The sequence below is a fragment of the Dermacentor andersoni genome, chromosome 2 (assembly GCF_023375885.2).
Source record: "Dermacentor andersoni chromosome 2, qqDerAnde1_hic_scaffold, whole genome shotgun sequence".
In the NCBI taxonomy this organism is placed as follows: Eukaryota; Metazoa; Arthropoda; class Arachnida; order Ixodida; family Ixodidae; genus Dermacentor; species Dermacentor andersoni.
The window spans coordinates 7,225,611-7,238,041 of record NC_092815.1 but is presented as its reverse complement, the minus strand read 5'-3'; the positions used below and the strand labels follow the sequence as shown (position 1 = coordinate 7,238,041).

General features: G+C 44.2%; 1 protein-coding gene across 2 annotated transcripts in view; it reads right to left on the bottom strand.

The window, feature by feature from the left end:
- LOC126543037 (uncharacterized) overlaps positions 1-12,431 on the bottom strand; it is a 160,847-nt gene that overhangs the window by 70,799 nt on the left and 77,617 nt on the right. For both annotated transcript variants that reach the window (XM_055077562.2, XM_050190181.3), the window contains exon 8: positions 5,120-5,196. In XM_055077562.2, coding sequence (XP_054933537.1) covers positions 5,120-5,196 — 77 coding nt within the window. The remainder of the gene's footprint in view (positions 1-5,119; positions 5,197-12,431) is intronic.

Here is a 12,431-nt window from a genome sequence, read left to right as displayed (position 1 = left end):
CCTTTCCCTATCATTCCTCAATGCGACAGTACCTTGTTCTCGTCCTCGTTCCGCCGCACGTTCGCCCCACATACCATTTGAATCATCCTCTTGGTCAGTTGTACAGTCAACGTCCGATTTTTCAGCCTCCCTAGGGGCCGTGAAAATGTCCGAAAAATCGGGCAGTTCGAAAAAATGAATGCATGTCTTTTACTGTCCTTAGGAGCTCAGATCGCCACAGGCCCATCCGAAAATGCCAGCCAGTACACTTATTAGGCATATCAGTGCTCATACTGTGACACGAGATGGCAGGTACATGCGTGTATAATTAAGGAATACATACTGCGTCCCGTGGCAATTGACCTTCCCACGCTTGTTATGCTTCACCGCGTAACACCTTGGCTGGTAAGTGTGGTACGATTTTTATTAACTTATTCCTAAATGTAGAGCCACTAAAGCAAGTAAAACTGTGTTCATGCCAGCAGTTCACAGAGAACAGAGTACAGAAATTACACTACAGTTCAACCCAACTATATCGAACCCGTTTACATTGAATTATTCTTTATATCGAACTATTTCTGAACACGGTATAGTTATAATGAGTATATATAGCAAAAGTTACACTTACATCGAACAAAATAGCAGCAACTCCCGATATATCGAACGTCAAGTGGTGGAAAAGCGCTCCTAGCAGTTGGCTTTCCCTCGCAGTCACGGGGAAACCCGGCAGTGCAGCTCTATCAAACCGTTCTCCCTACCGGGACCGCGCTGCGTCGAGCGATCTGTCGACACCCCCCTGAAAAAAATGATCCTGGCCCGCCCGCAGCACTTGCTCAGACAGCCAATCAGAGGCTCTTGGGCCCTCGCTGTGCAAGCTGGTGCAAGTGCGAGTTGTCTCGCTGCTTTTCTGGTTCATTGTGTTTGTGCCTTGTGGGCCTTCTCCCGCAGTGTTGCCGTGATGAAGCGGCAGTATTCGCCTTTCATTGTGAAGCTTGAAATCATAAATCGGGTCTAACGCGATGAGAAGTCAGATATCCCCACAGTGTACAAGATTCCGAGGAGCACTCTCAGCACGATCTTGAAGAATAAGGGAGAGATTAGGGCTAAAGCGGTCAAACTCGTGACCCAGTGCCCATGGCACCCGACGCGTACACACGGCCATGTACAAGTGGTTCATCCAAAATTGCTTCAGACATGCCGGCTTCTGCATGCTCGGTGACGACTGTAAATTCTGATGAATGCGACAAAGCCGTTGCCGGTGTTGCCGAAGTTTGGAGCGAGCTCTCAGAATTTCCGGAAGCTGTTGACAAATCAATGATCGATAAGTTTGAGTGCAGATGATGGTGCCACGACCATGGGAGAGCCCGAAAACGAAGACTACATTGCCGACATCGTACCGAGCACAAGTGAAAGTGGGCACAATGAGGAAAGCAACAACGGTCCTTTGCCCAACTCCTCCGAGGTGATTGGTGCACTTGCACTAGTTCAATGCTTCTTCGCGAATGCGGAAGGTTGCGGCCTCAGCTGCTCAGACTCTTTAGACAATGCGGAGAAGTGCGAGCGTCGCAGGCAGCAAAATTGTCCAAGCAGAATAAAATACAGGGCTATTTCATGGGAAACTAAGCTACCGTATTTTCGCGATTCTAAGCACCCCCCGATTCTAAGCAACCCCCCTCTATTTTTGCCAAGAAGTCAGGAAAAAAGTTCGCATGCGCATCTAAGCACCCCCCCTATTTGTCAGGAAGAGCGCGTAGCCAAGGCCACCAAACGCGCTTGCTCACTCTGGAATCATTGCTCGGCGGACTTGCAGGCACGCGGTCGATGCTTCTGTTGGACGCCTTTCGCAGTCATCTGACCCCGGAGGTAGAGACAAGGCTTCGGAACATCAATAGCGTCATGGTTGTGACTCCGGATGGCATGACGTCAGTGCTGCAAACCCTCGAAATTTCAGTCAACAAGCCCTTCAAAGCCAATCTCTGACACGAGTACGAAGAGTGGGTGCGAGACCCTGACCGGAAGAAGACGCCGACAGGAAAGCTGCAGAAAGCGTCCCCATCAACCATTGCAAAGTGGATTTCGGACGCGTGGAAGAGGGTCCAAGTGGATATTGTGGTCAAATCATTTAAGAAGTGCTCGATCACAAACAACTTCGACGGAACGGAAGACGACCTGCTGTGGGACACCGAGAGCAGCGGTTCAAGCGATGCGACGAACTCGGGTGGCAGTGATAGTGACTGAGCATCCTACACAAGAGGTGGGTTCACTGTCTGCACCAATTTTTCTTTTGAATGTTTGCAAAATAAAATTTTATTTCTCGCACCCATCTCGTTGTGATGTCGCAGCGAAAAGAGGGAGGGGGGGTCATTCTAGATTTTTCGAATCTAAGCACTCCCCCTCACTTTGGGCATCGCGATCGTGAAAAAAAGGGGGTGCTTAGAATCGAGTAAATACGGTAGTTTCATCAATAAAGTGATTTTATAAATGGTATATGTTTTTATGACATCCAATTCTTTAGCAGGCTTATATCGAATTATGCTGTATATCGAACTGATAGGTGTTTATTTGCGAATTTGATATAGCTGGGTTCGACTGAATACGGTAGACTTCTGTTAATTCAATTTCGGCTAATTCAATTTTTCAATAATTGTATTCCGGCTGGCACCCATGTTTTTCTATGCACACAAACTTTTGTAAAATTGGCTTTTGCCAGATAAATTGAACTTGACCAGTCAGCAAGCACTCAGCTGACCTCTATGGTACCCAATAGCAACCCCTTTTGCAAAAGGATGAGTTGGTACGGTAACATGATCTTGAATTGTAATGCAAAGTGACACAGACAAAGACTAGAAGCAGAAAGTACTAGCACTCGTCCTGTCTGCTTCCAGTCCCTGTCTGTGTCACTTCATGCTACAATTCAAGATCAAGCAGCCCCTTTATTGGCAGCATCTATTTTCAGCGTGCCCTAGAAAGATTCTCAAGGAATAACCATAGCTCACAATTGTCTGATTATGGCAATTACCCAATTCTAACATGCCTTTTTTATTTTTCAAGAAAATTGAGCCAAAAATTGCCTGCACTGTACAACTGCATATGAAACCAAATTCGCCTTCGCGGAGTTTGTATGCTTTACAGCAACAGGGCATCTACCAAATTGACATTTCCAAATTCCCTGAGTTTTCCAGGCTTTCCCTGAGTGATGGAGAACTATGTTTTATGTCAAGACGGGCTGAAACCATATCGCCCGCTGCTGTCACTCTTAGTAAGCATATGAAAAAAATTTAAAAAAAAACGACTTAATCTAATTTGAATACTAAGGAGCAGTGTTTATGTTATTCAAAAAGAGAATAGAAGGGAAGGGTTAGTAAAATGCACAGCAAATAAAATGTCTTCGAAAAAATTGCAAATCGAGTCACACATTCTCAAATACGAATTAAAAGGAGAATCATACAGAAGCAAATATTTTCGAATATGAGCTGCTTCTAACAACTAATAGCAAGCTCAGTGGTCTGAGGCCCGAACTTTGTCACAATTGAGATTCTCTCTCAAAAGCTCTAAGTAAATCTCAACTGTCCTGACATACTCTGAGCCCGCGCACGACACCCCAGCGTTGTGTTTTACTGCTTTAAAGAGTTTATTTTGGTTTGGATGAGGGACACCTGCATCTCGGTATCAGCTAACACTTTGTTTTTTGAGCTCAAGCTCCTTCAAAACGGCGGCAGCGCGCTTCCTTTCCAGTTCATTCTTCAATGCGTAGATCCTTTCTGTTCTTGTCCTCCTTCCGACACTCGCTCGCCCCACGGATCATTTGAAGCATCTTCTTGGTCAGTTGGACAGTCCATGTCTGATATTTCGAACTTCCTAGGGGCCGCGAAAACGTCCGAAAAATCGGCCAGTTGGAAAAAATAAATGCATGTGATTTACTGCCCTTAAGGGCTCAAACTGCCACAGGCACATTCAAAAACGCCCTGAAGGCCTGTCGGTACACATATTAGGCATATCGATGCTCGTACTGTGACAGGAACTACCGGGTGCGCGCGTGTATAATTAAGGAATACATACTGTGTCCCGTGGCAACAGCCCTTTCCCACGCTTGTTATGCTTCACTGCAATACCTTTGCATATGCTTCACCAAGCAGCATTTCCGTGCAGAAGCGAAGCTGACTTTTGGGAACCGGCGTTATGCAACACACCGCATTTCCAAGCTTCTAAGCCAATCGCGAATACCACAAAGGTGGAGTCCGTGCCATTGCTGACAGCAGTGAATTCTTTTAATAAAAAACTGGCACCTAACGACAAGAAGCTTCATAGCGAACGTCGAAGGAGCTAGGCCTAGCATTGCCGCAGTGGTGGCTACGGCTGCCAGCGGATCTGCGTGCGATAGTGCCGGTTCGAAGCTGCGAGGTAATCAAAATGGCAGCGGTGGCGGCTTTGATTAATGCCATTCGGAGCTGTGGTCACGAAAAAACGCCCGGAAAATCTGGCGGCGAAGAGTTCTTGCATCTGAAATTTCAGATGTTCTGATACATTGACTCTATGGGGTACGTGGTCGTGCCGCGAAGCCATCCAAATTATCAGGAATCCAGAAAGTCGGTCGTTGACTGTACACTGGCAACTCCTCCAGCTGACAACAGGGCGTCAAAGATGATTCATTACGATTCCTGTCTGTTACTCAAGCCAGCATTACCGCTACTTTCGACCCTTCGAAAAATATTACAGCTAATTTTCTTTGATAGAGGCACAAATTCCTTGAGTTTTTCCAGACTACTCAAGATCCCTGAGAATTCCCGGTTTTCCCGGTTGGTAGACACCCTGTGCAATAACAGGAATGTATTGAGACATAACTGAATATGAAAAGCCATGCAGTGAAGCCAACTTTAGAAAACTGGCCATCATAAACCAGCTCAATATTCTGCAGCTTCTCCTTGTTTTTTTAAGCATCAAGCAACCATAACAGTAGGCAGCAAACAAGCACACCTACACAATGCCCAAAGTCATAACCAAAGTGACTTTTCACTTTGTTTTTCCAACTGCATAGTGGAAAGATATCAAGGCCTTCCTTTGCTTTGCACTGACACTAGACACTGGAAGAAAAAGAAATAACTCAGAATTGCATGGCAGCCAGGCTGGTTGTGGAACGTACCATTGCTTTCTTGCGCTGGGAGCGTGCCTGCTTCACTTGCTGGGTGTATGCCTGAAGCTTCTTTTCCAGCACGGATACTGCAGACAAAACATCATGAGGCCTTTACTGGAATGTTTTAGCACCACACCATGCACGATCCGAGATGTACATGGGACCATGCACAGCTACTTTACTGACTTTACTGAACTATCAAGAGCTGCATAGACCTTTAATTTAAATGTGAAATAATATTGAGGCAAACCCTCTGGCACCGAATGAGCCTGACATCTCACTCTCTCTAAACTGTTACAGTAGATAGGCAGAATTAAGCGGTAACAACAGGGAAAAAGTGATGCAAATTTTAAGTATGTTTTTCACAGCATGGCACAAAAAGATTGTACCACTAGCAAAACTTACCTAAGGAACAGTCAGAAAGCATGCATAATAGGCAAACATTGCAATGAAAAATGCACCATATCTGTATGAATACAATTTGATGACAAATATAATGTAATGGTTTACTTTTGTTGGTGCCAAAATTTTTAAAAAGATAACATTGTAGTTAATAATACAAAGTAACGCCACAATGGTATTTCTGTGTGTTCTATGTCTGCAAATAAAGAATTGAATTGAATTGAATTGAATGTGACTTAGCCGCGAGATCGAAGCAGAACACTTGAGCGCAAGGTGTTCTTGTTCTCCTTGAAAGCAGTGTAAAAATGACATCCTGCCATAAGCGAGGCAGAGGATCCACAGAACCACTGTAGAAGAAAGGCCCTATGCAAAGTATGCCAGCACAGTTGCATTCACACAGCTATGCTGACACACACCACCCTTGCTGACATTAAAGAGCTCTTCCCATTGCTGACCTCTGAATCAGACCTACGGCCCCTCCCATACGTTAACCTTTGTAACCTTCTTTGGACACATAAGGGTGAGCTTTCCTGCAAAGCTAGTGTTGCAGGAAAGGCAGCTTTGAATCAGCCGCCACTCTTGCTGGCTCAATCCGCTATGCCTTGATAAGTGAAAATGAAGAAGACAAATCTTGAACCTTGGAAGAAAATTCAAAACCATGTTTTGAACATGAAACGAGGTGTTTCTCAAGCTGCAACAATGCTAAGTGCTGGGAGAGTAGGAACACGGTCAACCAAGACAAAAACCAGTGAAAGAAATGTATACACAAGGTACAAGGAGTACATACGACGTATGCCAAACTACCTGAACATTATTGCTGACGTAACCCCACAAGTTCTCACCATGCGCATGTGCCAGCACGGAGGAACACTACACCCACCACGTGTTACACACTTGGACTTCTCACCACAATCACGGTTCTAGACATGAACAATCTTTTCCAGCTAGGGCGAGTGATGGTACACTGGTGCATATGTCATTGCGCTTGAAGAATTTCTCCGGTAGTTCACATCTTTAGGAATGGAAGCGGCCAAGGAAGTTTTGGAGCAGCTCTGGGAGCAGCAAATTTGGCACTTTGGAGCAGGTTTAGAGCATGAATTGTTCGTTTGAGAACAGTAATTAAGCATCTTCGAGCAGCATGGTAAAGATCAATATGAGTGAAATAAAGGCAGATTAAGAAAAGGTGTTCTTTATTTTACTTTGCAGAACACTATTAGGTCCGGCAAATCAGTTCTGCGGAAGCCGACTAGGCGAAAAGAATTCATAACAGGAAAAACTTCTCATCGATCCGACTGTAGCACAAAGCTGCAAGGGAAACCAATACCAGCTATCATTAATTACCTTACTTATTTAATAAGGTGCCAATGCAAAGGTTGTAGAACATGTTGAGATATGACTGATACCAGTGTACAAAGCAACCTAGGTCTTGTGTGCTCCTTTTTTCCAACAAGAACAAAAAGCGAAAAAAAAACAAGTAAAAGCCCGTGAAATGAAAAGAAATCACATGACAATGTAACCCCACACCAGTAATAATAGCGGTCTCAGTCTACACGTCGTCATCTAGTACACTGTGTATATTACGAACGTGCACCGTCTTGTAACAGTTTGGAAAGAAAGCCGTTACAAGATCGTACTACCTCACGTTTAATAAGAACCGAAGATTTGCACCAAAAACTACTGACGTGTCAAGCAAAAAGCATTGGCACTCATTCCCAGTACCCAAATTTGATGAGGTTTGCATAAAGATTTATGCAATCTTTGATGTGCAGAAGCGTCGTCACGGTCACAATGTACTTCTCTTACTTTTTTTTTAAATTTCACTAGCTTTCTTTTTCGTTAAAGAAAAGGTCTTCATGAATCCTACGTCACTTGAAATGCTGTTAGTGGCCATTTCTCAATGTCACCCACAAGTTTTTCATTGACATCTCATGGAATAGGTAAATTTATAAATTTAGCTAATTAAACATATTTCTGCACAATGAACGAAAAATTTTCACAGTGAACAACACCCATCATGGTACAGTGAACGCCATTCACATAGTACCCTCTGGTAATTTTTCACTCTTGGCAACCTTCATTTAAGATTGCAGAACACTGCAGAATAAATGTGGAGTGACATACTGGTCAGGGCATGTTGGCCAGTTTTTCACATCGTTTGCTGAGTGAGAAACTCTAAGATATTTTTGAAAACAATAAAGAGATAAAAATGTTATGTGGCTTTCCAGTCTGCATCGTCAACAAATATTTTGAATAAGCTCGACTATTTGGGCTTATTCACGGTTCCGTTACAGGCACCATAAAGCAAATGTAAAATGGCAAACGATATATTGTGCGCCAAACGATAGGTTATTAAAATTTCCAGACTCGATCAGTGCAAATCGCGTTGTGAACATCGTTGCCGCGAACACAATTCCAGAGGTTCACTTTTTCTGCAAACTTTTAATTCCGACCATCATCTGGCCACTAAGGTTGACTAAACACAAAACTTTACATCCTTGGCTTGCCTTCTCGGAAGCAAAAGCCTGATATTTTGTGGTGTGGCCATGCAGAAAATAGCATCACCTGAGTGCAAATTTGAGTGACTATTGTGGTTGCCATTGAATATTTATGACTAAGAAGTTTCATGAAAGCAAACAGGTCATTTAACGGCGCCAAACTATCATCCTGGTAACTGGACATGGTGCATGTGTGAAATAGATTATGAATGTCTCATGCATGGCATTTGCCCATTAATCGACATAGACCTACCAAGTGAGTGTGAAAGTAAACGCTAAAATGTTTAACAAAACTGATACGCTACACGCTGAGCAATCTGTACGACCTTATTTATTCAGCGTGGCTTTCCTTCCCGACTGCCCCATGAAATGAGCGGCAGTTCAAATCATATTTAGCTAGTCTACGTATCCACAAACGCATAACACTTATATAAAACATTAGTAACGCATTGTATAGCACAAAACAGTTTTCATTTTTTTGCAGCCTAGCAACAAACACTCCAAAGGCGATGCTGAAACGGATTGCTTATGCTTGGATTGCAGGGCTAGGCACTAGCCAACGCATGACTATAATTGTGCGGCAGCCACTGAACATACACATCCTGCTCAATTTCGTGACTTCCGAGTTTTGGTGCAGGTTGATGCAGCTCAATGGTCTGGCCCAAGATGGCCCAAGATGGCGCAAGATGGCGCAATTGGTGCAGCACTTTCATACCTGCATTTTGCCCCTGCCAATAAATGTTACCATGCTAAATAATGAAACATAATCACATCAACCTGCAGTGATGGGGTAAATGACCATGCAGTAAAACCTCGTTAAACCGTACCCGCTTAAACAGTATTTTCGTTTCAAAAGTAGTAATTTAATTAATTAATTTAATTATGGGGTTTTACGTGCCAAAACCACTTTCTGATTATGAGGCACGCCGTAGTGGGGGACTCCGGAAATTTCGACCACCTGGCGTTCTTTAACGTGCACCTAAATCTAAGTACACGGGTGTTTTCGCATTTCGCCCCCATCGAAATGCGGCCGCCGTGGCCGGGATTCGATCCCGCGACCTCGTGCTCAGCAGCCCAACACCATAGCCACTGAGCAACCACGGCGGGTGCAAAAGTAGTAAAGTCAAATTCCCTACTCAGCGGCCATTGAACATAATGTGTTTTGTATCCGCATAAACTGTACCAGCTTATTGTGTGCGTATCGGTTAATATGTAGTGTTTACACCTTTAGTTGTGCAAACACGGCGGTGCATCGTCTCCATTGAGCAGCCCAGCAGAACAATAAGCCTCAGAGATCAGCACAACGGCTTCCAAGTGCCCTGTGCATTTGCGCGTGAAGCCACATCATTGTGGCGCCATGCCACAGGGCGTTGTGGCGTCGTGCAAGCGAGAGCTCGCATCATGCTGAAACTCGGATAAAAAGGATGCCGGGTGCTTAGCATAGGAGAAAAATTAGACATTGTTCGTGCTATCGAATGTGACGCGAAAAGTTGGCGCTGGCACGCGACATGGATCTACTGTTGACTATGGTGTGTAGCATTTGGAATGCGAAGAAGCTGCTCAGCAGCGATGCTGCAACCGCAAAGAAATGTCGGCTACGAGGTCCGATTTTTTGCCATCGTTGATTCTGTTATTGCCGAAGTGTCGCTTAGCGACAGTGATAAGGACGACACGGAAAGCGATAGCACGGGCGATTCAGGCCCGGCAGTGGCAGAAGCTGCGCGTTAGATTAGCCTCATGAATGCTATCGTCGCTACGAGAACAGCACCCCGCAATGAAAAGGTGCCCCGCGACTTCTGCAACGCTACCGCGCCTGTGCACGGAGATTATGCAATGCCAATGAGGAATCTGCCATGCAAGTGTTTGCCGAGAAGAGGGTGCTGGCTGAAAAGCTGGCTCACAGCTTCAGCAAGTTTGAGGTCACTGTTGTTGCTGCTAGGCCTCCGCGGCATCAAACGAAAATAACACGTTTGTCGCATGAAGTAAATAAATACTGCATGTTTTTTCCCTTTTCATTTCACTCTCTCCAAGTTCCGTTTTTGACAGGTAAATGGGCGATCTCATGCTATTTCGGTTAAGCAGTACTACCGTCTTACTACTGTACTACATACTTTTTCTGAGGTCTGGCCAACTACGGTTTAATGAGGTTTCACTGTACTCTCCCAATGCCATAGGTCGGCATACTCACTAACGAATACACTGACTCATGCTCGCTCGGCACTTTTATCACAGGCACGAGATAGAGCGTTAGCGAGTGGACGTGAGCATGAATGGCAGTGAGTGCCGATGTGTTTGAGTGGACGAGAGTGTGAACACGAGTGAATGCTGGTTAACATGATTATGAGTGAGAGCCAGAGCTGGTGAGCTTGAGTGGATGTACTCTATTTACTCAAATCTAACGCGCACTTTCTATTTGATAAAATGGGTCCAAAAATTCTGTGCGCATTAGAATCATGTACAACTCTAAATCTGCTTTACCATATGGCCATCGGCATCTCAATATGGCCGCCTCGTATGCGCTTCGAGTCTAGTTGCCGTAGCTTCCTTCGTGTGCTGTAGTACTTGTGCTTAGGTTAGTCCACCGTTCGTCTTCCCGTTTTCTGCAATTGCTCTATCAGCATAGAAGTGCCGACTGTGAAGACCGACCAAGTTCATCATGATGCCACAATTAAAAGGAAAGTGATCGTGTGTGCAAAGATGGACGGAAATTGGGCCACATCACGGGCATTCGAAGTTCCTGAAACTTGCATGAGGGACTGGTGCAAACAGAAGGAGAGGCGTTCTACTCTGGTGGCTGCTGGGTACGGCATGGCCACGTGTCCCCTATCTTGAAAGTTATCTGTGATGTGGACAGAGACAACACACCTAGGCGCACCGTGCTGTGTTCTCGTCACTTAGTTCGCATTGAAGCAAGAGGCAGCACGAAGGTCAATTCACTCGCTCCTGCTTCCACACTTCCTCGTTCCAATGTTTTGATAGCAACTTCCTGTGGTCATCGAGTGAGACGTGTTCATGTTTGCTTCGGCGCGTGTGACACCATGCTTGTTAATTTAGTTAGTAAGTGAATGTTTACATGCTTATACGGCTGATAAAACTACTATCCTTGCTTTGTATACCTGTCTACTAATCTGCTATTGCAATCGATGCTTCACCTTTTGGGTGAAACTGCAACTTTTTTTCTTCATCGCAACTTTAGGGCATTGGGAGTAAATCTGTTTTTCCAAACAAGAGAAAGTTTCATTTCTTTATGAAAGAATGAGGTGCATGGTACTGTAAAGGCCTTTTCTTTTTTTTAGGTTACGGCAAACAGGTGCGCATTACAATCGAGGGCATGTTAGAATCAAGTAAATACAGTATGTTCTGTGTGTACCGGTGAGTTGGAGTAGATGCAAGTTGAGCATGCAGGTTAATGGGAGAGACCATGAACATGAGTATGTAAGTATGAGTGAGGATGTAGTCTCCAAAAACATTGATGAGTGAGTGTCCACTTATTCTGCCAATACATGCCTGGTGCTACTTCGCTTTTGCATTCTCTCAGCACTTGTGTATGCACTTATTTCGCTGGTTCCCATTTTAGTTTTTCAAGCTGTCAGTTCAAACCAAAACATGTACATTAAATAAGCTATCAGTGCGAGATGTACTGACAACTTCGTGCGCAGTTTATTTGTCTTGCTGCACAACTATTAATATTGTGCCCTTGTGCACATTCAAGAGCACTTTCACTAAATATCAAGCTGCAGTTCCTTGTATGCACACAGCAACAAATCCAATCATCTCATAATCAATGCAATGCTGCTTGAAGGTGACCTTGCCACCATGAGGGGCGAGCATTCCGTAAACAATAAAAACAGATTTTTACTCTGAAAAACACTTCTGTTACCATACTATTGTAGCAATAAAGGGGTCAGGCAGAGAAGAGAACTGTACTCGACAACGCGTGTCGCCAATTATTCATGCACTAAATCTGTTTTATCGTTATGCAAAAAAGAGGTGAGGCGTGCAGACAGGACACAAGAGTAGAGAAGTGGACAATACGAATGCCGAGTGCATTGGCATTCGTGTTGTCCACTTCTTTACTCTTGTGTCCTGTCTGCACGCCTCACCTCTTTTTTTGCATAATGAATCCTTACCAACTAGCTCAGCTTTCTGTCGTTCTGTTTTATCGTGCGTGATCACTTATTCTTCATCAGCCACCACCTAGCGGTGGTCAAAGTATTATTATTAGTATTATTATTATTTATTATTATTATTATTATCATTATTATGATTATTATATACAAAGGAATCAACATCGATGGAGGCAACACTACACAATGTAGCATTCTATCATTATGCATTAAAAGCGCTCCTTCATTGGATGAGTAGTCTCACTGAAGACAAAAACAAGGCATGAACCACAGTTTTTGAGAACATCATCAGATGTG